This window comes from Sciurus carolinensis, chromosome 16 (assembly GCF_902686445.1).
Source record: "Sciurus carolinensis chromosome 16, mSciCar1.2, whole genome shotgun sequence".
Classification (NCBI taxonomy): Eukaryota; Metazoa; Chordata; class Mammalia; order Rodentia; family Sciuridae; genus Sciurus; species Sciurus carolinensis.
This window is the reverse complement of record NC_062228.1, coordinates 49,034,444-49,061,773: the sequence shown is the minus strand read 5'-3', so window position 1 is coordinate 49,061,773 and position 27,330 is coordinate 49,034,444. Positions and strand designations below refer to the sequence as shown.

Genomic DNA, 27,330 nt, shown 5'->3' with positions numbered 1-27,330 from the left:
CGGGGCCCAGAACGGACTGAACAGCAGTCTGCGCCCTGGTTGTCAGAACTGTTTTATTAAGTGGGAAATCATATTAACACAAAAAATCAGATGGGGTCGGGGTCATCAGGAAGAGGTTTGGACGCTGGGGTGGGAGGTGGCCGGTTTGGGCTCTGGCCACTGTGGACCACGATGTCATCGTATTCATCCTGGGGGTAGAGGGGTGGCAGAGGGGCTCAGGCAGTTGCCACCTTGCCCACTGCCCAAGTCACACTACCCTAAGAACTGGGTCTGGGCTCGAAGCTTGACTTCCCCTGCCCCGTTCCTCACTCCCCTGTCCCTGCCCCAGCTGGCAAAGCAGGCCTGTCTCCCGCTGTGCCGGGGCTGTGGCCTTGCAGCTGCTCCGGTAGTTCAGCCCCTAGGTCTCTCTCCACCACTCGCCCTGCCCCTACCCAGACTCTTCAACCCCATGATTCACTGCTGTCCCCTGCCTGAGGCTGTGTCTGCTGCCTGGTCTCCAGCCCACCTTCTCACTGCTGCCCAGGGCCTCTCCCCACCTCCGCCAGTGTCCCCAGCTCACTGCTGCCCAGGTCACCTGCCTACAGTAAGTCCAACTCCCGCTCTCCACGACCACTCCCCACACTGCCACCGACGGTCCATGTTCACACATCACTATGACCGAGGTGGATCTTCGCAGCTGCCTACCCTGCCACCGCAGCTGCCCAGGCTCCTGCCGCCGCCCACTGCGCTCACGCTGCTGCCCAGTTCCCTAACAGCAGCCCAAGGCCGGTCTCTGCACTGCCTGTCTCCTTCCCCGTCTCCGCTGCCGGGTGTCCCTCCTGACTCACGCCCTCATCCCTGCTGTCACTGTCGCTGTCACTACTGCTGCTGCAGGGGCCAGGCTTGTCCTCCTCATCCTCAGGCTCGGGGGCTCCATGTGCGCGGAGGAGGCGGGCGAGGACGGGGTTGGACCGGAGGAGGGCACTGCCCAGGGGGGTGCGACCCCCGTACATGCGGGCGGCAGGGTCGGCGCCCGCCCTCAGGAGGCTCTCCAGCACGTCGGCCGCTTGTGCTTCCACTGCCAAGTGCAGCGGGCTCCGGCCACACGTGGGCTCCTGTGGGGTGCAGCAGAGAGGTCAGCAGGCCCAAGGAGGGACAGGCCTTCCCCACACCTGCCCTGTGCAGTGGCTCACCGGTTTGTTGAGGTCAGCTCCAGCATCCTGCAGTAGCCGAACCATCTCTGAGTCTTTGTGGATGACAGCCACATGGAGTGGGGTGTGGCCTGGAACAGAGGACTGGTGTAAGACAATGGGTGAGGGGCCCAGGTCCCCAGGGCCGTGTTCCTGACGGTCTGAGAATGGTCAGGCTTGAGGTCTGGCTCCCGAAGTCTCTCCCAGGCACGTCCAGTGGATCCTGAGTTCCGGGCAGTCCCGGCATGGGGACGGGTGCCAGCACCTGGGCTGTAGGGTACCTGGGGCCTATGGGCGAGGAGCCTGGGATCTGCAGCTGTGAGCCCCAGATCTCGAGGCCTGGAGACCTGAGCCTTTGGTCTTATTTCACAAAGGACCTGAGTAGTTGGAGGGCCTATGACCTGGGGTGGGGTGTGGGCTCTGAACAGTGGGTCCTACGATACCTGGACAGCCTGATCCCAGGTAGCTGGGCTTAGAGGTGGAGAAGCTGAGACACTCAGACACCAGGAACCTAGGTAGATAAATCCTTTCCCATGAGGCCCGGCTGAGGTGGGCTTCCATCCTGGGAACTGGGATGCCATAACTGCACAGACTGGGCTTTGAACCCCCGAGTCCTGGCTGGGCTGTCGCCTGAGGTTTGCAGGTGGGAATGGGGATCCTGGATGGCTTGCACCTTGCAGGTGAGGGGCCTGGGCCCAACTATAGGATCCTGGAAGCTCTGGATCTGTGGGCAGCCAGTTTGGGTCCCAACTGGTCCCAGGCCATCAGATGGAGGGCCTGGGTCCTATATGCCCAATTCTCAGTAATCTGGGGCCTGAATGGAGGTCCTTGGTTGCAATGCTACGGTACCTGAAGCCCAGGGATGATGATCCAAGGGGCTGGGGCTGGAGTCGGGAAAGCTGAGCCCAAGGCCATGTACCCTCCCCTGCCTGGGAGATGGCTTCCTCCTGCCCAGGGACACGCACCCTCGTAGTTCTCAGCCTCCAGCTGCAGCCTCCAGTCTTCCTCACTCTCCTCCTCTTCCTTCTCCGAGTCGGTTTCAGAGCACAAGGTAACAGGGGTGTGGCTGGTGCCAGGGGTGTGGTCAGGGCTCGGTGCGAGGTAGGTGTCAGGGGCTTCCCGGGGGCGCTGGGGGCGGGGCTGGAGCAGTGCCCGTGCGCAGCCGTGTGCCCGCATGCGGCAGGCTAGATGCAGTGCGGTGTGGCCGGCGCGCTCTGCCACTAGCAATCCGGCGCCCGCTGCATACAACTTCTCCACCGTGGACGCCTCCCCGAGGATGGCTGCCAGGTGCAGGGCTGTCTGTGGGAGCACAGGGCAGAAGTTAAGATCGCACCGAGAAGCCCGGACCCCGGGCCCTGCACAGTCCCTGGTGGCTCACTTGGCCTAGGTCATTCTGCAGGTCCAGGTACTCGGTGCCCTCCGAGAAGTCTAGGAGGAAATCCAAGAAGGGTTCATGCTGATGTATCACCGCCAAGTGCAATGCCCTGGGGACAAAGACAGGGCAGAGGTCAAGTGATCTTGCATTCCTTCACTCAGCAAATGTGGTGTACCCACTGTGTGCTAGGCATGGGAACCAGAAATAGTGCTGGAAACAGTTGTCAGATGTCTGGGATGCAGATGTCTCAATCCAAAGGATGAGAGAAAAGTACCTATCATTTACTGTGCCCATTCCTGCCAGCCAGACCGAAAAACTCATAATTAACAGGGCACTGGGTAGACTACGCAGGATGGTCTTTCCTCATAGTGGGGACAACAAGTTTTAGATGCAGAACCGCTCCACACCCACCTAACACATCAGTAAAGCGAAACGCAAAAGGATCACACTGCTTCCAGTAATTTAACTGCGCCCCAGAACAATACTCAGGAATATTTGCAGGAATTTCAAACTATCCAGCCCAAAAATTCACAAGGTCTGGATTCCAACCAAAAATTATCAGGCATGTGAAGAGACTGGAAAACATGACCCATCGTGAGAATCAGCGATCAACCCAGAAATGGCATAGGTATTAGAATTAGCAAAGAACATTAAAATAACTAAACCCATATTCCATATGTTCAAAAATTAAGTAGAAATGCAGATAATAATTCAAAGTGAACCCCTGGAAATAAAAACTACAGCATCAGAAGTGAAAAATACACTGATGGGGTTAACAACAGATAACAGAAGTAAAGATTAATGAACTTGAAGACATAAGGATAAAAACAATCCAGAATTAGAGAGAGAGAGAAAATAGCATTAGCGAGCTATGGGACAACTTCAAGAAATCGTTGAATTATACATGTGTAATTTAGGTTCCTAAGATAAGGGGGAGGCAGAAAAACATTTTAAGAAATTATAGCTGGAAATTTTCCAAATTTGATAAAAACCATAAACTCACAGGTCCAACAAGCACATGAACCCCAAGAACATGAAGAAAATAAGGCTCATCATCACAAGCAAATTATTCAAAACCAGTGATAAAGATCTTTCAAAACAGCCAGAGAAAAAAGGTACCATAAGTACAGAGGCATAAAAATAAAGATGACAGAAGATTTCACATAGGAAATGCACGAGAAGACACCATGGAGACCTGCCTCAAAAGTACAGGAAGACAGTCAACCTGGAACTTATTATCCAACAAACATGTCTCAGAAGCAGACAAGGGCCAAGAGCCAGCGGGTAGCTCAGTGAGAAAGCACTGGATTAGCATGTGCAGGGCCCTAGGTTCAAACCCAGCACTGGGGAGGAAAAAAAAAAAAAAGACAAAGATGTTTTGAGATATACACAAAGGCATTCACCACCAGCACACCCACGCTACAAGAAAAGTTCAAGGAAATCTTCAAGCAAAAGAAAAATTATATCAAATAGAAATAATCTTATGCAAAGGAATAAAGTAACCCTAAACATAGTAACTGTATGGTAAGTTTTTTTAATATGTAAATATTAATATGTATTAATATGTAAATATCTCTTTAAAGATAGTTTTTAAAAAGTAATATCGATGGGGTTTATACGTAAGTTGTATGACAAGAATGGCATAAAGACCAGGATGGAATTTTCTTTTTTGAAGGTGTTAGGGATTGGCCCTGGGGCCTCACTTACTCTAAGGTTCTTTCCTTCCAAGTGAGACAGCACAGTACCGCTGAGGCAGACCTTGGTACCTTATAAATCCTATAGCAAGAGTCAACAAACTCTTTCCTATAAGGAGTCAGATAGCTATTTTAGGCTTTGGGGAGCATACAGTCTCTTGGGTTTTTTGTTTGTTTGTTTGTTTTTCTCCCCTGGCACCAGGGATTGAACCCGGACTTCAAGTCTGCTAGGCAAGTGCCCTACCTCTGAGATACAGCCCCTGCCCTCGTACAGTCTCTCTTTACTCTGCTGTTATAGGGTAAAAGCAGCCACAGACAATATGGAAATGAACAAGCCTCACTGTATTCCAATGCAGCTTTATTTATGGAGCCTGAAATTTGAACTTCTTATGCTTTTCACTTGTCATGTACTATTATTATCCTGATTTTAAAAAATTAAACAATGTAAAGGCCATTCTTAGCTCACAACATAACCATACAAAAGCAGGTGACTGGCTGGATTTTGTCAACCCCACCTTCAAGCAACCGCTAAAGTAACAAAACAAAGTTGTAGTTAATAAGCCAGCAAAAGAAATAAAAAGGAATAACAAAACCTACACTTCCAAAAAAGTCAGAAATTGAAGAAAAAGGGAATAAAGAAGAAATACATAGAAATATATATAGTAGCGAGATGATAAATATATTCATAGCCATAACTAAATTAAGCATAAATGGTCTAAACAATCCAGTTAAAAAGCAGAGATTGGAGCCAGGCTGGGGGCACATGCCTGTAATCCCAGTTACCTGGGAAGCTGAGACAGGGTTGCAAGTTTGAGGCCAACCTTGGCAATTTAGCAAGACCCTGTCTCAAAATTTGAAAAAAAAAAAAAAAAAAATTTAAAGAGCCGGGGATATAGCTCAATGGTGGAGTATTCCTGGGTTCAATTCCCAGTATGGAAAAGAAAAAAGAAAGAAAGAAAACTATACATTTAAACCCAGGCACTCAGAAGAAAGGAAATTTTAAAAGTCATTACAGGGACCAATAAAATAGAAACTGAAAAAAAAAAATAGAGAAAATTAATGAAACCAAAGCTGGTTCTTGGAGATCGCTGTTTATTGAGTGCCTCTTATCCATCAGACACTCTTTGAGTCACTGGGGATGCTACAGTAAACACAACAAAAAACCCAGGTACAGTCCCTTATGTAGGACTCAACCACTCTTCCTTCTACCTAGAATGTTCTCCCAGTTTAAAAACTTGCCTCATTTTTCTACCTTTTCTCCAAAGCACATACTGCCTTTCAACTGACTCTTCCTTTCCTTTTTCTGCCTCTCTTTCTTCCTGTATTTCCACCAATCTGTCTAGATAGCCCTACTAAAAAATATAATCCACAAGGACAAAGATTTTTGTGTTTTCCTCACTACTTTATCACTAGTACCTAAAATAGGTCTGGAGTGGTAGTGTGGGGGAAATGTGAGATTAACAGATGAATCTCTTTTTTCATGAGACTTAATTCTCTCTCTGAATTTAAGACTTAGAAGACAGGATCAAAGAGTTGGGGACAAATATTTTGGAAATCAACGTCAAAAACAAATCAGGAGCTAAGGATCAAAGATCACATTTGGAGGTTAGAGGTCAGAAGGAGCCCGAGCTAGAGTTCTAACTAAGGTGTCAGGACTGGGGTCAACTCAGATCGGGTTTTGGGATGAGGAGGTAGGATGTGGGTTCCAGGAGCTAGGAACAGAGTTCAAGAAAGGAAGGTCTGAAATTATTGGGATAGGATGACAGTAGGAGACTGGTTTTGTCACAAGTTAGGACTCGGGGATTAGGGTCAGGAAGTCCAGCAGTGAAGTCAGACTTAGGAGTAAGAGGTTAGGAACCCACAGGGATCAGAGACTAACTGGAAATCAGACATCGGATCCTAGGGCTCGGTTTGGCAGACTAAGGTTCACTCACGTGTCCCCATCCTCAGTGACGTAGCCAAAGACCAGGGGCGCCCACGAAAGCCCCGGGCCCAGCTCCGCGCCCAGCCCTGGTCCTCCGGGAGCCGCGGCGTCGGGACCCAGAGAGCCCAGGCCGCTATCGCACCATTCATCCGTGTCCGCAGCCTTCCCCAAGCACGCAACCCCGGCCATGGCCCCTGCCACCTCAGGGGCCCCCGCGGCCGCCGGTCTGTCGTTGGGCTCTGCCGGGAGCTCCGGTGCTTCCGCCCTGTGGGGAATTCCCCACCACGCCCCCTCGTTCACCCAATCAGAGTGGGGAAAATCAATCACGCCCTGCCCCCTTACCGCATTGTGACCAATCAGAGTAGTCAAATGGACTACCGCTCTCTAGCCGACCACACATTTTCCGGACGCCCTTTACCAACATGGCTGCCCAGACCAGGCCCTCTGGGACTCGTAGTCCGGTTCTCGCGCCTCTGCCGCTTCTAAGAGCAGTGCGCGCGCGCGAAAGTCGCCATGCTGTCGCGATGCCTCCTGGGAGTTGTAGTTCTCTTCCGTATCCCTGCCCCTCCTATTTCCGGTGCCGTCACGGGACAGAGCAGTCGGTGACAGCCCCGAGGGCCCCCGCCCCGCGCCCATGGCCGAGCCGGACCGTGAGTCGGGGGCCCCGGTGGGAGGGTCGGGCCGCGCCGGGGCCTGGCTAAGGGCTGCAGGCCCCGGGGCCCGAGGGTAGGCGCGGTTGGACGGGAGATAGGGGCTGCCTGAGGGGAGTGGGATTCCGATGGCCGTTGCTAGGTGGTCCACGTTACTAGGTTGGAGGGCTGCTGGGTCGCGAAGTTTTAAGGGTCCGCTTAGTACGTCCGTTTGTCAAGTTACTAATGATCGCGTGTTTCTCGCCCCTTGGTTGATGAGGACCCTCGTTACTAAGGACGTTATGTTGCCGCGGTCCCGGTTGCTAAGGGTACCTGGTGATAGGGGCAACTGTAGGATGCTAGGGTACCCTGGTGTTCCCTCCTATCTCTTCCCTCTAGTTCCTGTGCCTCTCCTAAACCTACCACCGTCACTGCACCTCCTCTCCCAAACCCGTTTCCCAGCCGAGATATTCCTTCTGATTTTCCCCCTTCCTTGCCAAACTTTTCTCTGCCTCAAAACTAACTCTCCCTGCACACACGCTCACACTACCGTGTCCTTCCTAACTCCTTCTATGTCTTCCTTCAGCCCTGTGCTCCCTACTTTCTCCTCCCAAATCTTCCCCTCCACAGCCTCCTGGCCCCTCTCTAACCAGCCCTCTACAATCTAAGGTCTGTTTGCCCCATCCCCTCCCTCCTTCCACCCCATTTTTACCACTACCCCTGACTCCAGCATAACTAGGTTGGTGGGTCTTCTTGTCCCTGCCACTGCCGCCTTGAACCCTTTCCTGCCCTGTTAACCAGGCCCCCCACTGTAACCACATCTGCTCCCCCTCCTCCCCAGCCTCTGACCCTCTGGAGAACCAGGCAGGGAAGGTGCAGGAGGCTCAGGTGAGATGGGGGAAAGGGTGGAGGGAAGGAGAGAGATGGACTTGCTCCCACATCCCACACCCAGGGGAGGTGGCAGAGGGGAGACAGTGACCCCAGGGCCCTCAGCTCATTATCCCAATCCCTCTCCCCAATGGGTACAGCCTTCTGGGGACTGGAGGCTTCTGGGGACTGTCAGAAAACTGGGCAACCTCAACCCCAGGACTTCCCTCCCAAGCTTTCCTCTTTATTTGCTGCACCCCAGTCTTTTCTGAACTTCATTAGTACCTAGTAGACACAGGCTTTCAACTTTGTTCCTGAACTCACAGATCTCATGGATAAGTGACAAGAAAGTGACCCTACAAGGGTGATTATGAAAGTGTAGCTCAAGACACTTTGGGGGCCCAGAACAAACTTGGGAGATAACAGAAGATGCCAGACAGGCCCTTTTCTGGAGGAACCCACAAGGCTGGTCTAGGAATCAGAGCAAGATATAGTCACAATGTAACAAGTGAAGAGTGACTTAGAATTTTTTAGATTTTTTTTTTTTTTTTTTTTTTTTTTTTGGTACTGAGGATTGAACCCAGGGGCGCTGGCCATTGAACCACATCCCCAGCCCTTTTTTATATTTTATTTAGAGGCAGGGTCTCGCTGAGTTGCCAAGGCTGACTTTGAACTTGCAATCCTCCTGCCTCAGCCTCCTGAGCCACTGGGATTACAGGCATGTGACACCATGCCCAGCTCAAATTTTCTTAGATACAGTGGGAAGCAGTGTTCCACACAGAGGGAACAGCTAATAGGAAGACCTGGGAGCAGGAAAGAGTGTGATGTGTTTGGTCAGTAGTTGGGTAGCTGGGGGTGGTCAGCTAATGATGGCCATGGGTAGCGTTTATTGCCTGCTTACTCCAGCTGGGCACTCTGATTAGTGCTTTACATGCATCGTCTCATTTTTTAAATTTTTAAAAAATTTTGAGAATGAACATAATACCTTTATTTTATTTATTTATGTGGTGCTGAGGCTCGAACCCAGGGCCTCACATATGTTGGGCAAGTGCTCTATCACTGAGCTACATCTGCAGCCCATATCATCTCATTTAATCTTCCTAGCATCCCTATGGTGGGCCTTTTTCCAGATGAGGAACTTGAGGCAGAACTGTTAGGTAGCTACTCTTCTGTCCCTTGGGTAGAGAAACTGGAAAGGATTTGAAACCCATAAACTCATGGCAGTGGGCACACTGCCCTTCTAGATGCTGCAGGAGAGGCAGACTGGCCTCCTCACAGAGGCTCGAAGGCACCCACCAGCCCCTCAGGCCCTCCTGCTGGGAAGGTCCCCTGTATCCCCCCAACAGAGCCTCACTGTCACAGCCTGAAAGAACGTCAGCCCAGCCAGACCCCGAGATCACCCTTCACATGTAGGCAGTGCAGAAACTGGGATTTCAGTACCCCACAAATGCACTGCAGAGCAGAGCTGAGGGTGTGACACTTGGCACCCACTCTCCTGGCTCCCACAGCACAACCACTGCCAGAGAAAAAGGTCTCGTGGTAAGAAGGGATCCTCAGTCCAACAGAGATGTGAGGATGTAAATCGCAGCATTGTCCTCAATAGGGCAAACCTGGAAACAGCCCAAATGGCTGTCAGCAGACGTGTAAAATGAAGTATGGTTCATCTGTACAATGTGATACTATGTAGCTGCTTGAAAGAATGAGGTGGATGTGAAAAATGCTAGATGCAGCTTTGTACTATGATATGACCTATTTCTGCAAAAATAGTTTATATATGCAGAGAAAACATCTGGAGGAATTATCATTGAGCTGTTAGTAGTGATTGTATCAAGAGGGGTGGGACAGGGAAATCAAAAGGCAACTGCCCAACTTATGCCTTTTGTAATGGTCAGAGTTTTTGCAAAGCTTGTGCAATCTTAAAAAGCAATGAAAGGGCTGGGGCTGTAGCTGGGCAGTAGGGAACTTGCCTAGCAAGGCCCCAGGTTCCATCTCCAGCACTGGGAAAAAAAATAAAAAAGTGGTCATTGTTTTTAAATATGTTTTGAAGGGAGGTTCTTATTCAAAAAAGCTTGAAACATGAATAGTGAGTTACCAGGGAAGAGGTATTATCTGAGGGCCTTTAAGTAAAGACTGAGCTGTGGATGTGTGAGATCCATTGCAGGGTGTAGCCCAGAGTAGGCCCGTGTCCAGTGGTGGATGGTTCTGGAGGACCTACTGTCAGCACTAGGCATTCAGTGGTGAACAGACCAAGTCCGGCCCTTTTGGATCCGACATCATGGAAGACTGTGGATGTTTGAATGATGAGCCTGGAAAAGCCAAGCAATCCTTTGAAGCAGAGGAATGGGCTGACCCAGACAGGCCATCACCTGGAGGGTCACAGGGTAGCTGGAGGTAGAGACTAAGGCCTGGAGCCTAGGAGGAGGCCCAGGCAGGACCCTGGGAGAGAGGACAGGCTGGACCGGACAGAGCCCTGAGGGGGACAGAGGGGTCAGTAGAGAGACTCTCAGGACGCTGAGTGGACTGTGTCAGGAAGGTAAGAGAGGAAGGTGGGGGATAGACTAAAGGACAGTGAGAACACACCCAGAGGGGACCTGGGAGGAAGAGCAGGTTTGGGGGAGATGCCGAGGCCAGTTTGGAACACAGAGTGAGGGACTTAGGGGTCACCTAGGATGAAGCCTCAGGAACCCTAGGTCTGGGGATAGTGAGGTGGCATCATCAGTGGCTAAGCTGAGGCCACTGGTATAGATGTGACAGTAGCCCAGGGAAGGGAGGGAAAGCCAAGAGGACCCAGGACAGAGTCCCCGAGAGCTGCAGTTAGAGGGGTCCATGCAGGGGGCCCTGGGGCAGGCCCCAAGACCTTCTGCTGGCACTGCTCATGAGAGTGACTTCAGTGAGCAGGGCCACCAGGCTTCTGGGAAGGGGCAGCAGGCCCAAACTCCGCAGGACAGGGACACAGGCTGTGGATGCCAGGTCTGTGACACAGCAGCAGCTAGCACTAACGCTTCTGGGGCACCTGCAAGCCTCACTGTGCTAACCCTCCCATCCTTACCACAGCCCCTGAGCTCCGTGCCACCGTGGAGCACTGAGACCAGAAAAGCAAAGCCACCCCCACAAGGTCATGCCCACGGAGCAGCAGGCCCAGGGCCCCTGCCCCGCAGCAGCCCAACCCCGAGCCTCTCTGGTGGCCCCAGCACTGGCCCTCTACCCCTCCTCACTTCCTCAGGCCCCTTCCCAGGCAGAACCTTCCCTCCAAGCCCAGTGTCGCTGCCACGCCCACCCCTGCCTCCCTAACCCCACTTCTGGGCTTGGCCACCCCAACCCCACCCTTCCAGGACTCAGACTCAGACCCTGAAGGAGGAGCTGCTGGCGGAGAAGCAGAAAGTAAGTGTCTTCCTGAAGGGCGGGGAGGGGCTCTGGGGTGTGGAATTTCAGGACCAGGGTCTAGGAATACCCCTGCGGCTCCACCAGGAGTGACATTCAGCGTATGCAGCAATGCGTGTGGAGCCAGCGCCAGAGCAGGCCCCGTGCCTTCAGTGGCGGAGAGGACTGGGGATCCCAGGACTGTTCAGGGGCCCTGAGGACATCTACAGGCTTTGGCTGAATGCCCACCAGCTGCTGTCTCTCTTCTTTTTGGTCAGTGGACTTCCTGCGGAACTTCTTCTCCCAGACCCTGGGTCTGGGCACCCAAAAGGAGCGCCTGCTGGATGAGCTAACCCTGGAAGGGGTGGCCCGCTACATGCAGAGCGAGCGCTGTAAGTCCCCTGCCTGACTGGGCCACTTCCCCCATTGCTGACCTCAAGTGACTTCACACCTTTTGTTTGTAACTTGCCTAGCCTGTGTGAGGCCCTGGGTTCAATTCTCAGCACCGCATATAAATATTAAATAAAATAAGGGTCCCTCAGCAACTAAAAATATATATAAAGAAAAGAAATCCAACTCATAAGCAAAAACAAAACAAAATAAAAAAACCTGTTATCCCTAAAATCCAGCTTTAAGCATGACTAGATCCCGGTGCTTCCTTGTCCGCAACTCTTTGGTGCTGTTTTTCTCTGGTTGGGGTATAAGATCACTCTTGGCAGCTCCAGGTGCAAATTCCACCAGCCTAGCAGCTACTACTACTCAAAGAACATGCGTTTTTCCAGTGGTTGAGGCAAACCACCAGAGACTGACTCCCGTTGACCCAAGATGGGTCACGTGTCTACCTGAACCAAGCTCTGCGTCTCCAATTGACCAGAGCTGGGTCACACCCCTATGGCTGAGTGAATTACAGTGCTCTGATTGGCCAGTCCTGTTTCCTGGAATGAGGTGATAACTATACTTCATAGGGTTGGGGTGGCGTGGAACAAACTGAAGACTTGCTCAGAGGTCTGGAACCTAGTAGGAGTGTGGAAATGCTCGCTGTGGCTGTCATTACAAGGAGCTTGTTCAGGGTGTGCCTACTGGCTGGGTCACTGTGAAATTTATCTTTCTTGCAGTGAGTTGAGTCACCAAAGTCTGAGAAATCAGACTCTTTGCAGTCCTCAAGGGGAACAATGGACCCTTTGAGGGTCCTGAACAGCCTTTTGTTGAGAAAGTCTTCTCCAGTTTCCCTGTCCCCAGCTGTCCCCAGCTGCTGCTGTCTCCCCCCCCAGCAGCCAGTCCTGCTGCCCTGAGTCTGCCTCTCCTGAGAAAGAGGTGCCTATGAGACTGATGCCAATTAATAATGATTAATAATAATTATTACACCTGTAAGGGCCTCCCATTGGATCTTAACATTAGACCTGTGAGGTCATTACTGTAGAAGTGAGCTGGACAAAGGAGGCCCTGAAAGACTGTGACCTTGTGCAGGATCAAATGGCTGGCAAGTGGTAGCATCAGGATTTGACCCCAGGTCCCCTGAATCCAGAACACAAGCTTCCCCTGTCTCAGCACCCACTGGATGGAGGCAGGCCTGATCTTATGGCATCTCAGAGACAAAGCCCAGGGCCCAGGCTGTCGCAGGCCTTGACCTCTATTTACCCTTTTCTTCTTCCCTTGGATTGGACACCCCAGGGCACCAACTCCTGGGACTTCACACTAGCGTCTTGTCAGTCAACGAACAGGCAGATGCCTGAGTTCCATGTGGCAGGGCTGCCCGCCAGCCCGCAGCTGCGACAGCCACGCGCTGTTTCTGCTCAGCTGTGTGCTTGTGAACAGAGTCACCCACATCTTTCCCGTCTTCTTTTATGAGAACTGGTTTAAAAAAAAAAAAAAATTGCAGAGCAAAATGCTTACAAGTATCCAAATTGTGGGTCTCGAGAATTTCAGTACAATTGGCTCAAAGAATGTGAGTCACACACATGCCATGATTGCTTGGTGCTGGGCACTGATCTAAGCTTTACGTGAATTAATTCATTCTCTCGGCAGCCTGGAGATCAGTACTGTAATTATGCTGATTTTACAGAGGAGAAAGCTGAATCCTGGGGTGGTAATAGAAACAGTGTAAGAGCCCACAGCCACCAGGGGACAGGCCAACCATGACTTAAAGCCTGTCTCCACCCTCTACCTGGTGGGTGTGGGCTGAGAGTGGCAGATCCTGGTCTTCGCCTGAAACTGACCACCCTTCAAGTGACTGAAGTGTGTTTGCCTACGGGGAAAGGATATGAAAGAATTCACATAATACGCAAGAAGTACAAGATCATCCAGCTGTTGCCAGAGGTGGTGATAATGGTTTTGCGTTGCTGGGGATAGAACCCAGGGCCTCAAGCATGCTAGACAAGTGCTCTGCCACTGAGCTACGCCCCCAGACCGGGAGACTCCTATGGTCCTGCATCTCTTTCCAGGGAATGCCCCCCACCCACCACACCCACAGCCTTCTCCCCAGGCCTAGTATATTTTTAAACTTTTACTCAAGAGACTCCTTCTGGATTCTTCCTAAATTGGTATCATTTCAAACTGTGCGTTCTTTGGCCCCTTGCTGACTCTTCTTCCGGGTGACTGTGTTCCCCAATCTGAGCCTTGGCTTCCTTGATTCTGACATGGTGGTGTAACACCATTCCCCTGGAGATGGTTGGGACGACCATCATGCGTCTGAAACACCTTCCTGACCTGGGGGACGCAGTGTCAGGGCCAGAATGGATAATGTTATTGTAAAGGCTGAGCAAAGCTTGTCAAATGACGTTCACCTCTCCTCCAGGTCGCAGGGTGATCTGTTTGGTGGGAGCCGGAATCTCCACTGGTAAGTGTCCCCTCCCCCCAGCAGGTGCCCCAGAAATGGCAGAGCACGTCCTGGGGTGGTATGCAGGGACCGGTACCCCTGATCTATCGCTCCCTGCCCCTCTCTGCCAGCTGCGGGCATCCCCGACTTCCGCTCTCCATCTACTGGCCTCTACGCCAACCTGGAGAAATACCATCTTCCCTACCCGGAGGCCATCTTTGAGATTGGCTACTTCAAGGTATACCTCTGTCCCGAGGGAGGGAGGGGAAGGTTGCCTGGCTCCAGCCTCACCTCACCTGGGGCATCTGGCGCTCCGCCTGTCTCTCCCACAGAAGCACCCGGAACCCTTCTTTGCCCTTGCCAAGGAACTCTATCCTGGGCAGTTCAAGGTGAGATCTTTTCCCATGGGAGGCGGGGGGGAGCAGACCTGCAGAAGCCCTCTCCAGGCCCTGCGGCCAAATACTCCATACTCCTCAAGCACAGGGATTCCAGGCAGCCTCTGCCCCCACGCGCCATGTCTGCCACCCACCCACCACCTGATGTCCACTTCCTCCTCTGTGAAATGGGCTAGCGCTGGGCTCCCTCGTGAGGCCACCGTTCCAGGGCAGGCCCAGTGCTGGACGGTTCCCCGCGTGGGGCAGTGGCTGTGGATGTTGCAGCTGTCCCTACTCCCCTCCAGCCGACCGTCTGTCACTACTTCATCCGCCTGTTGAAGGAGAAGGGGCTGCTCCTGCGCTGCTACACACAGGTAGGCGGGAAGGTGGGCGTGAGCGGTGTGCTCAGGGCTTGGGGACACTCGCCAGACGTGGGGCCATGTGACCTACGTGAGTCACTTCCTCTCAGCCTCAGTTTTCCTTGCAGTAAACAGGCTCCAGAATGCTTCACCCACTCGGTGTGTGGACAGGCAGCAGTGAACTCCTCTCAGTCACCAAAGGGCCCGTCTGAGGCTTTTACACGGACACCATGATGGCCCAGGTTTTCTATTTGTTTTGAGAACTTTCTAGCAGATGACACCAAAGTGATTGGAGCTACAAAATCACTGTGACAGTTTCCAGGTGGATATTTTATCTTAAGGAAGGGACACAGAACTTTGTGTTCATTTGCATGATTATAACTATGGCGCTGGCTGTGTCCAGGGAACTCGGGCAAGGACGGCTCACATTGTTGCTTCTAGTTTACTCAGCAAGACTTGTAGAGTCTCACATGGTAAAAGATGTCCGTGCCTCTATCTTTGTTTAATCAATGTGTTTTGAAATTACATGATGTACTACGGCAGCACCCACTCACGCGATAAACCTGACCTCAGAACACCAAATAACACTGGAATATAAGTAGGTGTCATAGCCAGGCATGGTGGGCTGGTCTGTAATCCCAACAACTTGGGAGTCTCAGGCAGGAGGAAGGCAAGTTCAAGGTCAGCCTCAACAATTTAACAAAACCCTGTCTCAAAAAAAATTTTTTTTTATTTTAAAAAGGGATGGAGATATAAAGCTCAGTGGCAGAACACTTGCCCAGCATATGCCAGGTCCTGGGTTTGATCCCCAGTACTACAAAATAAATACATAAATACTTTAAAAATAAAAATAAAAATACTTTCTGCACTGTTTGGCACCTGCAGTTTTAGAAACTGCCACCAGGGGGAGGACGAATGCTTAAAAGCTGGGTCCAAATTTCTCAAATGGAGTCGTAGTGGGCTGTGGTGGCCACAGGGGAGGGGACAACTTCCTCCTTCAGGGCTTGCCCAAGCCCAGGACAGACCTGGTTCAGTCAGCTCTACTCACAGGGTATGAGGTGATAGTAAGAACTGACTTGAAGCCAAGTGCTTGCTTTCTTTTTTCTTTTTTCTTTTCTTTCTTTCTCTCTCTCTCTCTCTCTTTTTTTTTTTTTTTTTTTTTTTGGTGCTGGGGATTGAACCCAAAGGTGCTTTACCACTGGCTTTACCACGTCCCCAGCCCTTTTTATTTTTTTATTTTGAGACAGAGCCTAAGTTGTTGAGACTGACTGGAACTTGCAGTCCTCCTGCCTCAGCCTCCCTAGTCACTGGGATTACAGGCATGTGCCACCACGCCCAGCATAAGCCACCGGCTTTCTAAGGATGTTCACTGAGTGCCAACCCAGTCCCAGCAAATGAGCAGAAATGTCTGCCCTTCTGGAACTGATACCCTCATGTTGGCGGGGAGGTCACAAGGACAAGATAGAGAAGTTGCAGACCTAGTACATCAGATGGTGACAGGTCTCTGGAGCACAGTCACGCAGGGAGAAGGATCAGGAGGTTGGTGGTGGGGGTGCTGTTGTGAACAGGCCACCAGGAGAAGGGGACATTTAAGCAAAATCTGCAAGAGGCCAGGAAGGAGCCTTGGGGTCCCGGGGAGCAGTCAGGTCCCAGGCAGGGCTGTGTTTGGCCCGTTCAAAGAATGCCAAGAAGCTGGACCTGAGTGAGCACTGAGGAGAGTCAGGGAGGTGACAAGGGCAGGTGATACAGGCTCCGCGGGTCACAGGGAGAGCTGCAGCCTTTCCTGAGAAGAGGGGTCTGGGCAGGGAATGGCGTTCTCAGGCGCCTCTGGCTGCACGTGGGACAGACTAGGGTTGGGGGAGGCAGAGGGGCTGCAGAGACCAGGCCCCGCCAGAGAGAATGAGTCCATCCCAGGCCCTGGGATTATGAAGGTGCACAGGTTATGAAGCTGTGGGAAGGCGGAGCCCCAGAACCTGCTTTCTGGATTGGCTGTGCCGAGAGAGGAAGAAGAGGGTCAAGGAGGACCCCAGAGTTCTGAACGGAGCACCTGCCGCCTCTTCCTGAGACTGGGGGCAAAGGCAGGGTGGCAGCCGAGGCTTTGGCTGTGGGCACGAGAGGTGTGGGACAGCTGACGGCGGAGCCTGGGTTGGAGCAGAAAGGTCCCAGCTAGAGAAGCAGTGAGGGGCTGCTCAGCGTTTTCCCTGATGGCCCTGTGGAGTGCAGACACCCCAGCCCCGGCGGGACAGCCCAGCCGTGCCTTCTGTTCACCAGAAAACCAACAGAGGTACATTTGGGTCAGTGTGAAGTCCGTGGGCATTTGCCCGCTCCCTGCGATTTAAAATTTAATCAATTATTTAATTAGTTTGTTTATTTATTTATGTATTTGACATGGGGTCCTTCTGTGTTGCCCAGACTAGTCTCCAACTCCTAGGCTAATACATCCTCCTGCCTCAGCCTCCCTAGTTGTTGTGACTCAGGTACCGCCACTGTGCCCAGCTTCCTACCTGAGATATGTAAAGCATGGATCTAACTCCACGTGTGGATTTTAAATAGTTCATTATATAAAATATATCAAGGTGGAAAAAAATGTTCCACTCTCATGCTTCATGAAATGGTTCATCTCATCCTCTCCTGTCACCTCAGTCCCTTTTTGAGTCACTGACCTAGTTTTCTGGAACACACCATCTTTCACTCTTTCTGAATTGTGATGATGCAGCACTTTTGAAGCTACATGCAATACTATTTTTGGCTCAAGACACAAGTGCCGATTCACACATCCAGACAGTTGTCGCCTTCATTCAAGCCTCTGTGATCTCCACAGCCCACAGCTTTGAGGCCTTATAAATTATATATATGGTATTCACACTATGCTTGGAGTTCTGTATTTGGCTTTTTTTCATTTGGCCTCATGTCTGGAAGAACCTTCTGTGTCCACACCTGCAGAGCAGCCTCATGCTTTTTTTTTTTTTTTTGCAGTGCTGGGGATTGAACCCAGGACCTTGTGCTTGCAAGGCAAGCGCTCTACCAACTGAGCTATATCCCCAGCCCCCTCATGCTTTTTAAAAGCTGCTTCTTAGCTACTGGGGAGGCTGAGGCAGGAGGATCACAAGTTCAAGGTCAGCTTGGTCATCTAAGCAAGACCTTGTCTCAAAATATGATGGTTTCTTTTAACTCTGCTGTTATAGGGTAAAAGCAGCCACAGACAATAAGGAAATGAATGAGCCTCACTATATTCCAGAACAGCTTTATTTATGGAGCCTGAAATTGAATTTCTTATAATTTTCACTTGTCATATACTATTATTATCTTGATTTTTAAAAACCATTAAAAAATATAAAGGCCATTCTCAGCTCACTACCTGACAAAAGGGGGTGGCTGGCTGGATTCTGGCAGGAGGCCACCATTTGCCAACCCCACCTTAAAGCAACCACTGAAATAACAAAACAGAGCTATAACTAATAAGCTAGCAAAAGAAATAAAATGGAATAACAAAAAAACTACCCTTCTAAAAAAAAGGCAGAAAATGAGGAAAAAGGAAATAAAAATGAGCTATATAGAATACGTATAATAGCAATGTGATAACTATAATCATATCAGTAAATAAGCACAAATAGTCTAAATAGTCCCGTTAAAAGACCAAGCTGGTGGTGCATGCCTGTCCTCCTAGCTACCTGGGAGTCTGAGACAGGATTGTAAGTTTGAGGTGAACTTTGACAACTTAGCAAGATCCTGTCTCAAAAAAAAAATTTTTTTTAAAGGGCTGGGGATGTAGTTCAGTGGTAGAGTGTCCCTGGGTTCATTCCCCAGCACCACACACGCACACACGCATGCACGCACGCACACACACAGTGTTTGCAGCAGGTGTGGTAGTGTGCTGTAGGGTGGGGTCATGTCGGCAGACACTTGAGCCATATCCCCAGCCTGAGTCTCCCTCTTCTGCAAGCACTGCTCCCTATTTTCAGATTTCAATATAAAGGACAGTTGGGGAGAGCCCCGGCCCTCTCACCCTCCTTGACCTAAACTTAGTTCGGTGCTGGGGCGGGAAGAGAGCATCACTGAGGAGCAGGCGTATCTTCAAATACGTCAGGAGAACAAGGTGGCAGTGGCAGCTCACAGGCCGGGTGCTCCATATAAGACTCTGCCCACCGAGGGTGCTGGCCGTGTCCCAGGGCAGGGCCCCTGCCCGGGCTCAGGGACTGAGCTGCCCCCTCAACAGAGGACCACCCATCCACCCAGAGGAACTGAGAGCTTTTTCCATTTGCACCAGCACAGTGCATGGGCTGGGGCCACTCTGCCGGGGACAGTGTTTTGATGGGTAACAGAATTTTGAGACCAAAAAATGAGTCATGACTTCAAAATCAGGAGCTGTTACAGGAAAGTCCAGACTTCAGGCTCCTCCAATCAGACCTGTCTGCATCTTACACACCTTTTCAGGGTGGAGTTAAGAGACCCCCGAGCTCTCTAGGAACTGCCTTCTGTCTGTCCAGGCCCCTCCCTACTATGCCCTATTTCCTGCAGGACACTGAGAACAAGTGTCAGGAGCCATGATTTTCTTGAAGAGAAAACCACTTCCTGTGCCACATTCCTCCCCTGACCAGCTCCCGTCCCTGGAGGTCGCTGCCGTGAGCTGTTCCATGCCCAGGCCGACAGATGTGGGCACACAAGCTCATACACGGGAACACACTGCCTAACAGTATGTAGGCCAACTGTAGAGGACACGTGGGACAGTGGCCCCTTAAGATTATATTGCCTGATTTGAAAAGTTGGAATCAAGGTGGCAGTAGGTACATTAACTTACCAACATCACTTTATGTTCGCGGTGGAGATACTCATTATCTTATTCTATGTAGAATATAAAACTCTAAAATATTTGACTTCTTAGTTCAGTTCATTTTATGTTAAATGCATGGTTAAATTCTGGTGAGATTTTTGGCATTTTGATTGTGCTAGTGGTTTTAAGAAGACATGCCCACGGGCTGGGGACACAGCTCAGTGGTGTGGCATGCCTGCCCAGCATGCAAGAGGCCCTGGGTTCACTGCCAGTACTGCCAAAAAAAAAAAAAATCCATGCGTGTACATACCAGAAACATGTCCACCCAAAATAACGTATTTTAAGCTTACAAACTTTATTTCAATAAATTTGTAATCTTTAAAAAAAGATTATATTGCCTGGCTGGGTGCAGTGGCACACGCCTGTGATTCCAGATATTGTGGAAACTTAGGATCCCTTGAACCCAGGAGTTCAAGATCAGCCCTGGCCACATAGCAAGACCCTAAAAAAGAAAGGAAGAAAGAAAGGAAGGAGGAAGAAAGAAAGGAGGAAGGAAAGAAAGAAAAGAAAAAGGGCTGGGGTCGTAGCTCAGGGGTAGAGCGTGAAGCCCGGGCTCAGTCCCCAGCAGCCCTCCCCGAAAGGTCACAGGGCCTTAGTGACATTCCAGCTGCCCTAGTTTACACTGTGATGACAGTGAGGAATCGCTTAGTAACGCATCTCTCAAAACTGGTTCCTCAAGGGGCACGAGGTTGGGCTTTTTCCCACCCGGCGGGCACGGCCTATGTTCTCCGTCCCTTGTAGCATGGCGGAGAGACGTCTCCTGTCGGCACACGTGGCCTTCCTCTCTTTTACTGTTGTCTCTCCGTCGAAAGTGAGGCCACAGGTAGCACAGGGACTCCGAGGTACATCGTCCTCCCCTGCTTTCAGCTTTGCTTTCTGTAAACAGAAATCCAAAATATGGCCGGGCATGGTGGCACATGCCTATAATCCCAGTGGCTCTGGAGGCTAAGACAGGAGGATCGCAAGTTCAAAGCCAGCCTCAGCAAAAGCAAGGTGCCAAGTTTGTTTTGTTTTGTTAGGTTCCCTGCCATCAACTTCAGCCCCAAAATATGAGATGGAAATTTCCAGAAATAAACAGTCCACAAGTTTTCAGCTGAGTAGCGTAATGAGATCTTAGGCTGTGCTGCTCCATCCCACCCAAAATATTCATCTACGTTTCTCCCAGCATTTCCAGGCCAGATGTGCTGCCCACCCGTCTGTCACTTAGTAGCCATCTTGATTATCAGATTGACTGTCATGGTGCCCCAGGGCTGATGTCCATCTAGCCCTTATTTAATTATGTTCCCAAAACGCAAGAGTAGTGATACAGAGAGACACAAAGACATAAGGACATAAAGCGTAGAAGGCCAGGACATACTAACTCTGGTTCCGTGTGGCAGAGTTGCAGGTTACATAGGAAAAGAACAGTACAGATAATTCCTGATTCAGATGCTTCAACTTGTGATTTTTTCAACTCTACATGGTAAAAGGGCATTCTGCAAAGACCATATTTTGAAGTAGTTGGGGCGGGTACTTGGCCACTGAGTCACCTTGCAGCCCTTTTTTGTATTTCATATAGAGACAGGGTCTCCCTAAGTTGCTTGGCACCTTGCTTTTGCTAAGGCTGGCTTTGAACTTGCGATCCTCCTGTCTTAGCCTCCAGAGCCACTGGGATTATAGGCATGCGCCACCATACCCGGCCATATTTTGGATTTTGAACTTATTTTTTGTTGTTGTTTGTTTTGTTTTGTTTTGTACCAGGGATTGAACCCAGAGGGACTTTACCGCTGAGCCACATCCCCAGCCCTTTTTATTTTTCATATGGAGTCAGAGTCTCACTAAGTTGCTTTCAGCCTCGCTAAGTTCTGAGGCTGGCCTCAAACTGTCACCCTGCAGCCTCAGCCTCCTGAGTCACTGGGATTACAGGCATGTGCTACCACAAGTGGCTGAATTTTGAACTTTTGTCTTTCCTGAGACTATTGATGTGATGCTGGGTGGCAGCAGCAAGCCGCAGCTCCTCCTCAGCCTCACGCTCACAGAGGAGACGACCAACACTCTACAGTGCCCTGGGCACTAAGCTCTGACGCCTCGCAGGGTACACAGTGCCTCTGCACTTAGGCTGTTTTCACCTTGTGACAGCTTATCAGGACACAACCCCATCATAAGGCAGAAAGCATCTGTATATATAGGATTTGACACTATCCAAAATTGCAGTCATTTTGGGGGGTCTTGGAACACATCCCCCGTGGATAATGGGGGCTGCTGTAATTCTTGGACACGTCATTTAGTTATTTGGAAGAACACAGTGTACTCACTTGCAAGGGATGGAAATAGCAGACTGGGTCAACTACCAAAGGCAAAAGCAGGATTTCTATTAGGGCTTGGGGCGGGGACACGTGAGGGGTCGGGAACAGTACCTCTTGTCCTCGTGTTTTGGGGATAAGCTGATCACTGGCAGGGCGCTGAGGGGGCAGTCGGGGCCAGGGCCATCTGCCCCTGAGAGGAAACCCTTCCTATTGTTTGCAGAGTCTCTCAGAGACCTTGTAAGTTCAGCTGCAGGCTGCGCATGACAGGCCACCTCTGTGTCACATCTGCCAAGGGCCTTCATCACCACCTGCCTCAGCAGCAGTTGTCATCAGGAACAAGAGCTACTCCATTGGGACTGGGCACTTCCAGAAAATTGAGAGAATATTCTGGCCAGTTTCACACAAAAAATGTCTTAAAAAGAATATAGGTTAATGTGTCATCTGTGAAACAGACAGTAACGCCTGCTAAGTAGGAAATCATTGTGTTTAAAACCAAATCAGCCCTCCTGAATCATTTGTTTATGTCAGCGTATGTCCAGGACTGCCCTGGATGGCTGTGCAGGTTGGGTACTGCACAAGGATGCCACATCTGAGCCGGCTCCATTCACAACAGACATTAGAGATTCACACATTTATTTCAACAAACTTCTGGCAAGTGGTAGTAAGTGCCTGGCTCTCTTAACAAAATTACTTTTCTGAAAAACAGAAGCAAAGTGGCCTGCAGAAAAATGCCATATGAGCTGGTGGTAGCCGTGGGCCTGGCCTTGTAGACATTTGAGTTTGGGCCCCAGTCTTTAAGCAACCCTGGCTGTTTTGAATGTTTTTTTGTTTGTTTGTTTTTTGTTTTTGAGATGTGGTCTCATTAGGTTGCCCAGGCTGGCCTCAAACTTGTGATCCTCCTGCCTCAGCCTCCGGAGTGGCCGACGCCTGGCTTGCAACCCTGACTGTTGACCTTTGGTGGCCCCATTCCAGACACCTGCCGCTGGCTTCTCCCGCTCCTCCCTCGGGGCCCACTTGCTCCTCCTGGCCTCAGCTCCCTCCTCTTTTTTTCCTTTTTAATATATTTTTAGCTGCAGATGGACACAGTGCCTTTATTTTATTCATTTACTTGTGTGTGGTGCTGAGGACGGAACCCAGGCCTCTCCCGGCCGGGCTGCGCTCTGCCCCTCAGCCCCAGCCCAGCCGTCCTCCTGACCTGATCCCCTCCATCTCTCTTCCCAGAACATAGACACCCTGGAGCGAGTGGCAGGGCTGGAGCCCGAGGACCTGGTGGAAGCCCACGGCACCTTCTACACGTCCCACTGCGTCAGTCCCCTGTGCAGGCGCGAGTACTCGCTGAGCTGGATGAAAGGTGAGCCGGGAGGCCAGCCTCCAGCCCAGCGACCCGCCTGGACTCCCGGCACCAGGAACGGGTCTCCATGTAGCGGGCAGCTGCGCGTCCTGCTCAGCTCCTGGGCTCCCAGCCCCCGGGGGTGAGGTGGTGGCAGTTGCACGACCAGGCCGTCATGCTCGGCTCCAGAGCAGGATCAGTCACACGGAGACAGTCCTTAAACGGTCATGTGGCCTCTCCTGTGCAGTCCCCAAACCCTAACTCTGTGTCCTTTTAAATGCCTGACCCCGTCTTACACGAAAGGCCCACGGAGGCAGATCCAGCTGCATCCTGAGCACAGCACTGTCCCGCAGGACGTCCTGAGAGGAGAGAAACTGCCACAACTGCACTAAGAGGACGGCCACTTGCCACATGGCTGCTGAGCACTTGAAATATGACTAGGTTAACAGAGGAATTGAATTTTTGCAGGGGCGAGTAGTAGGGTTTGAACCCGGGGTGCTTTGCCACTGAGCCGCCTCCCCAGCCCTTTCATTTTTATTTTGAGATAGGGTTCTCATGAAGCGGTCCAGGCCGGCCTCAAACTTACCATCCTCCTGCCCCAGCCTCCCAGGTGCTGAGATTTCAGGCATGTGCCACCACACTCAGCTTTGAATTTTTAATTTTGTTAAAATTCTTATCGATTTAAATTGCACAGGTCCCATGTGGCTTTCTTCGACTGCCATATCGGACAGTGTGAGCAGAACCCATGGCGCACAAGGCTGGCTGCAGGCCTGGTCAGGGCAGGGGCTGGGGCTGATGCAAGGAATACAGGCCGCAGGGCTTGCTGGAGCTGTCGTCCCCGTTCACGTAAGGACAGCGTCCAGGGTAACAGCCAGCAGTGCACACGGCTTGAAGGCCAGGGCAAGCCTGCGTCTGACATCACTGTGCCGAGAGAAGCCACCATCTCGCCCGTGGAGAGCCATTTCTGATACTCTTTATGCTGACTTAACAGAGCCTCTGGTGTCCACAGGAGGTCAGGACAGCTGTGCGCTGGTACTAGCGCCCCTGGGGGTGACCTTTCTGACCAAATGCCAGTCGACCGCCCGGGCCTGCAGCTGGCGACACACAATGCACAGCGCCCCATTATGTCTCACGGCAGGAGCTCTCGCATCACCCACAGCAGAGCATGTGGTCGGTGCAGAAATGTCCCCAGTGACGCCCGTCAAGACTGTCTCTGAATGTTTTTGTTGAATGAACAAGTGAATAGTTGGACAAATGCATTCCAGTTGCATGGATCGCAAGTGACAGGGATGCCTTCCAGTTCCCTAATACATAGTCAGCAAAAAGGGTGATTGTCACAAGGACGGGCTGGGGTCTGTCACAGAGCCCAAGGATGGAAAGCAGCTGACCCTGAGGTTCTGTCCCGTCCTGGATCATTTGCATGTCCTTCCCTCTCTCTGCTGTTGACTCAGGCTTGGGAGTCACCAGGTCCCTGTGACCCCAGGCGAAGTAGGGCTGCCCTCTGAGGCTCTCTGGAAGGCCACCCCTGTTCCCGGGCGGGGGCTGGGAGGGCCCCGTGCACCTGTCAGGCACGGGTTCTGCTCCTGTGTCCATTTTTCCTTCAGTAGCCGTGGACGGGGTTGCTGGGAGCTGCCCCTAGGCCTGGGGAGGAGAGGACAGTTCTCTGAGGAGGGGGGTCTTTTCTGAGCGGGGCGGCCATCCCAGGGGGGCCCCAGCGGCTGGGGTGTGTATGGTGACAGTGGAGGAAGCGGGGGGCCCTGCCAGGGTCTCATGTCCTTCTCCTCCGTCTCTCCTGCCAGAGAAGCTCTTCTCGGAGGCGACTCCCCGGTGTGAGAAATGTCAGAGCGTGGTGAAGCCTGGTGAGCCTGCGGCCAGGGAGCCTGGAGCCCCCGCTGCCCCACCCCCGCCAACTCTGCTCCCTAGCCAGTGCCCCCGGCCGTCCTGGGAAGGGGGGTTCTGTCCCCTGCTGGTCCCCACTCCCCAACTCCTGCCCCAGCCTCAGGTCTGCCTCCACCCCTGCCTGTCTCTGTCTCCCGTGTCACTGTCCCCTGTCTGTGTCTGTCCATCTGTCTCCCCCTCAGACATCATTTTTTTTGGCGAGAACCTCCCGGCGCGCTTCTTCTCGTGCATGCAGTCCGTAAGTGCCTCGCCCCCGCCCGTGCTGGGGAGTCACTTCCCCAGCGACGCTGGGGTGGGCCGCGGGGGGGTGCTCCCAGCCTGAGCCAGGCCCGGGTCCTCACCGGCTGCTCCGCCACAGGACTTCCTGAAGGTGGACCTCCTCATCGTCATGGGCACCTCCCTGCAGGTGCAGCCCTTCGCGTCCCTCATCAGCAAGTAGGTTGGGCCAGGCGGGTGGGGAACGGCGGGAAGGGGCCGGGCAGCCCTGACCACCCAGTTCTCCACCGCAGGGCCCCCCTCTCTACCCCGCGCCTGCTCATCAACAAGGAGAAGACGGGCCAGGTGAGTCCTGGGACCCAAGGGCCAGCCCAGGGCCTCTGGCAGTGGCCACAGTGCCAGTGCAGGAGGGAAGCCCTCCTCTCGGCTGCTTCCTGGGGTGGCCTCGCTCCGTGCAGCTGCTTCCTTGGAGGATCCCTGCTGGGGCCTGACGGAGGGAGACGCAGCTGCTGGGCACGTGGCACTCTGGGGACAGGTGTCCCTAGCACCTCTGGTACCAGAATCCAGGGAAACTCGAGTCCCCGTGCAGAGTGGCAAAGGCTCGGCACCAAAGCTGTGCCCTGGGTCCTGCGCCAGCCTCCCCAGGTGGCGCTGCCATCGCGTACCCTGTAGGGAAGCCTGACAAGGAAACCCTGGTGGAGGCGCCCCGTTTTAAAGATCCCTTTCCGGCCCAGGCAGTTGAATCTGCAGATGCAGCGCCTGTGGTGTGGTGGCGGGGGGTGGCGCTGCAGCCCCACGGGGCACCAGGGCTGTCCCCGTCATGCAGCTAAGGCCCAGAGAGGCCCAGTCCCTTGGCCAAAATCAGGGAGCTGGATTCACAGCCCGGCCAGCGGCTCCGCCGGTGCCCTCAGTTCCCCCTCCCCTGCAGACGGACCCGTTCCTGGGAATGATCACAGGCCTGGGCGGAGGCATGGACTTCGACTCCAAGAAGGCCTACAGGTGAGGCCAGCCGGGCTGCGAGCCCACCAGCCACTGCCAAGGTGGGAGGGAGGGCAGAGGCCTGGGCCAGAACTGACTCTCCTGCCGCGCTGCAGGGACGTGGCCTGGCTGGGTGACTGTGACCAGGGCTGCCTGGCCCTTGCTGACCTCCTCGGATGGAAGGTGAGGGGCTGAGGGACCCCAGCCTGCCCTGATCCCAGTCCTTGGACCCCACCCCAACCCATGGGTGCTCTGACCCTCTGCTATTCGGTGACCTCTGACTTCTGTGAACTCTTCCCTGCAGAAGGAGCTGGAGGACCTTGTTCGGAAGGAGCATGCCAGCATAGACGCCCAGTCTGGGTCGGGGAGCCCCAACCCCAACACCGTAGCTTCCCCCAGGAAGTCCCCTCCTCCTGCCAAGGAGGAGGCCAGGACCGCAGAGCGGGAGAAGTCCCAGTGACAGCCCCACCTCCCGGGCAGGACGGCCAGATCCTCTGGGACAGCAGAGCCCCAACCAGCACTGGCCCCTCTAACTCACAGCTCTTTTCTGGGGAGATCAGTACACCCCCTCAGTCTCCTAACACTCCCTCCTAAAATGGGTCCCAGCACCCCCACCTTATCCCCGCAATCTCTAACCTCTCCTTCAGGCAAGGCCTGCGCAGCCTGCTCTAACAGCCCACGATCTCTAACCACTCTGGGGTAAGGAGCAGCCTCCCCTAATCTTTAACTCCTCCCAGGAGTCCAGGGGTGCCCCAAACTTCTGTCACCAGAGGCGGCTGAGGGCCCTCATTCTCTCTACCGCTTCAGGGACCTGTGTGGGGGTGGGTTCCCAGCCTGCTGGGGCTCCTGGGCCTCCACCTCCAACTCTGAAGTAGGTGCTGGGCCCCCTTCCCTGGGACCCACTTCCCTCGTGGGGGTGAACACAAGATGTTGCTTATTTGGAGACAAATTAAAAACAAAAACAAAACCAACTAACCTTCCGCTCTCTCGTGTCTGTGTTCCTTTCTGTGGGTCCCCAGAGCAGCTGGCGGTGGGGTGAGACCCTGAGCCACTAAGGACACAAGAACGTCTCCAGGCTCTTAAGAGAAACAGCGAGGGATGCCGGGAGGGGACTCTAAGGGTGGACGGAACCTCACGGCTTTTAGCGCTGGGCTCCAAACCTGCCAGAGTCCCTTCCTTCAAAGCCCGTTCCCCTAAGACCTGAGCCCCCGGAAAGAGGGGGAAG

At 52.6% G+C, this 27,330-nt stretch overlaps 2 protein-coding genes across 4 annotated transcripts; one reads left to right on the top strand and one right to left on the bottom strand.

Moving 5' to 3' along the window:
- Positions 1-34: 34 nt before the first annotated feature.
- Nfkbib (NFKB inhibitor beta) lies at positions 35-6,437 on the bottom strand. Its single transcript, XM_047528537.1, has 6 exons — positions 6,173-6,437; positions 2,548-2,653; positions 2,135-2,468; positions 1,173-1,261; positions 828-1,094; positions 35-188 (listed from the first exon to the last, which is right to left on the bottom strand). Exons 1-6 carry the CDS (start codon positions 6,349-6,351, stop codon positions 87-89), a joined length of 1,077 nt encoding a protein of 358 aa, XP_047384493.1. The 5' UTR covers positions 6,352-6,437; the 3' UTR covers positions 35-86.
- Positions 6,438-6,679: 242 nt separating this feature from the next.
- Positions 6,680-27,080, top strand: Sirt2 (sirtuin 2). 3 transcript variants are annotated; one of them, XM_047528467.1, is made up of 16 exons: positions 6,736-6,812; positions 7,633-7,679; positions 10,991-11,039; positions 11,297-11,410; positions 13,813-13,854; positions 13,965-14,071; positions 14,166-14,222; positions 14,513-14,581; positions 22,904-23,033; positions 24,812-24,871; positions 25,094-25,149; positions 25,270-25,346; positions 25,421-25,472; positions 26,056-26,126; positions 26,222-26,288; positions 26,410-27,080. In XM_047528467.1, the coding sequence occupies exons 1-16, from the start codon at positions 6,797-6,799 to the stop codon at positions 26,563-26,565; spliced, it is 1,170 nt and encodes a 389-aa protein (XP_047384423.1). In that variant the 5' UTR covers positions 6,736-6,796; the 3' UTR covers positions 26,566-27,080. The 3 variants fall into 3 exon arrangements, with proteins under 3 accessions (XP_047384422.1, XP_047384423.1, XP_047384424.1); XM_047528466.1 differs by lacking the exon at positions 7,633-7,679 and having other exon boundaries at positions 6,680-6,812; XM_047528468.1 differs by lacking the exon at positions 7,633-7,679 and having other exon boundaries at positions 6,747-6,812; positions 10,882-11,039.
- The last annotated feature ends 250 nt before the right edge of the window (positions 27,081-27,330 follow it).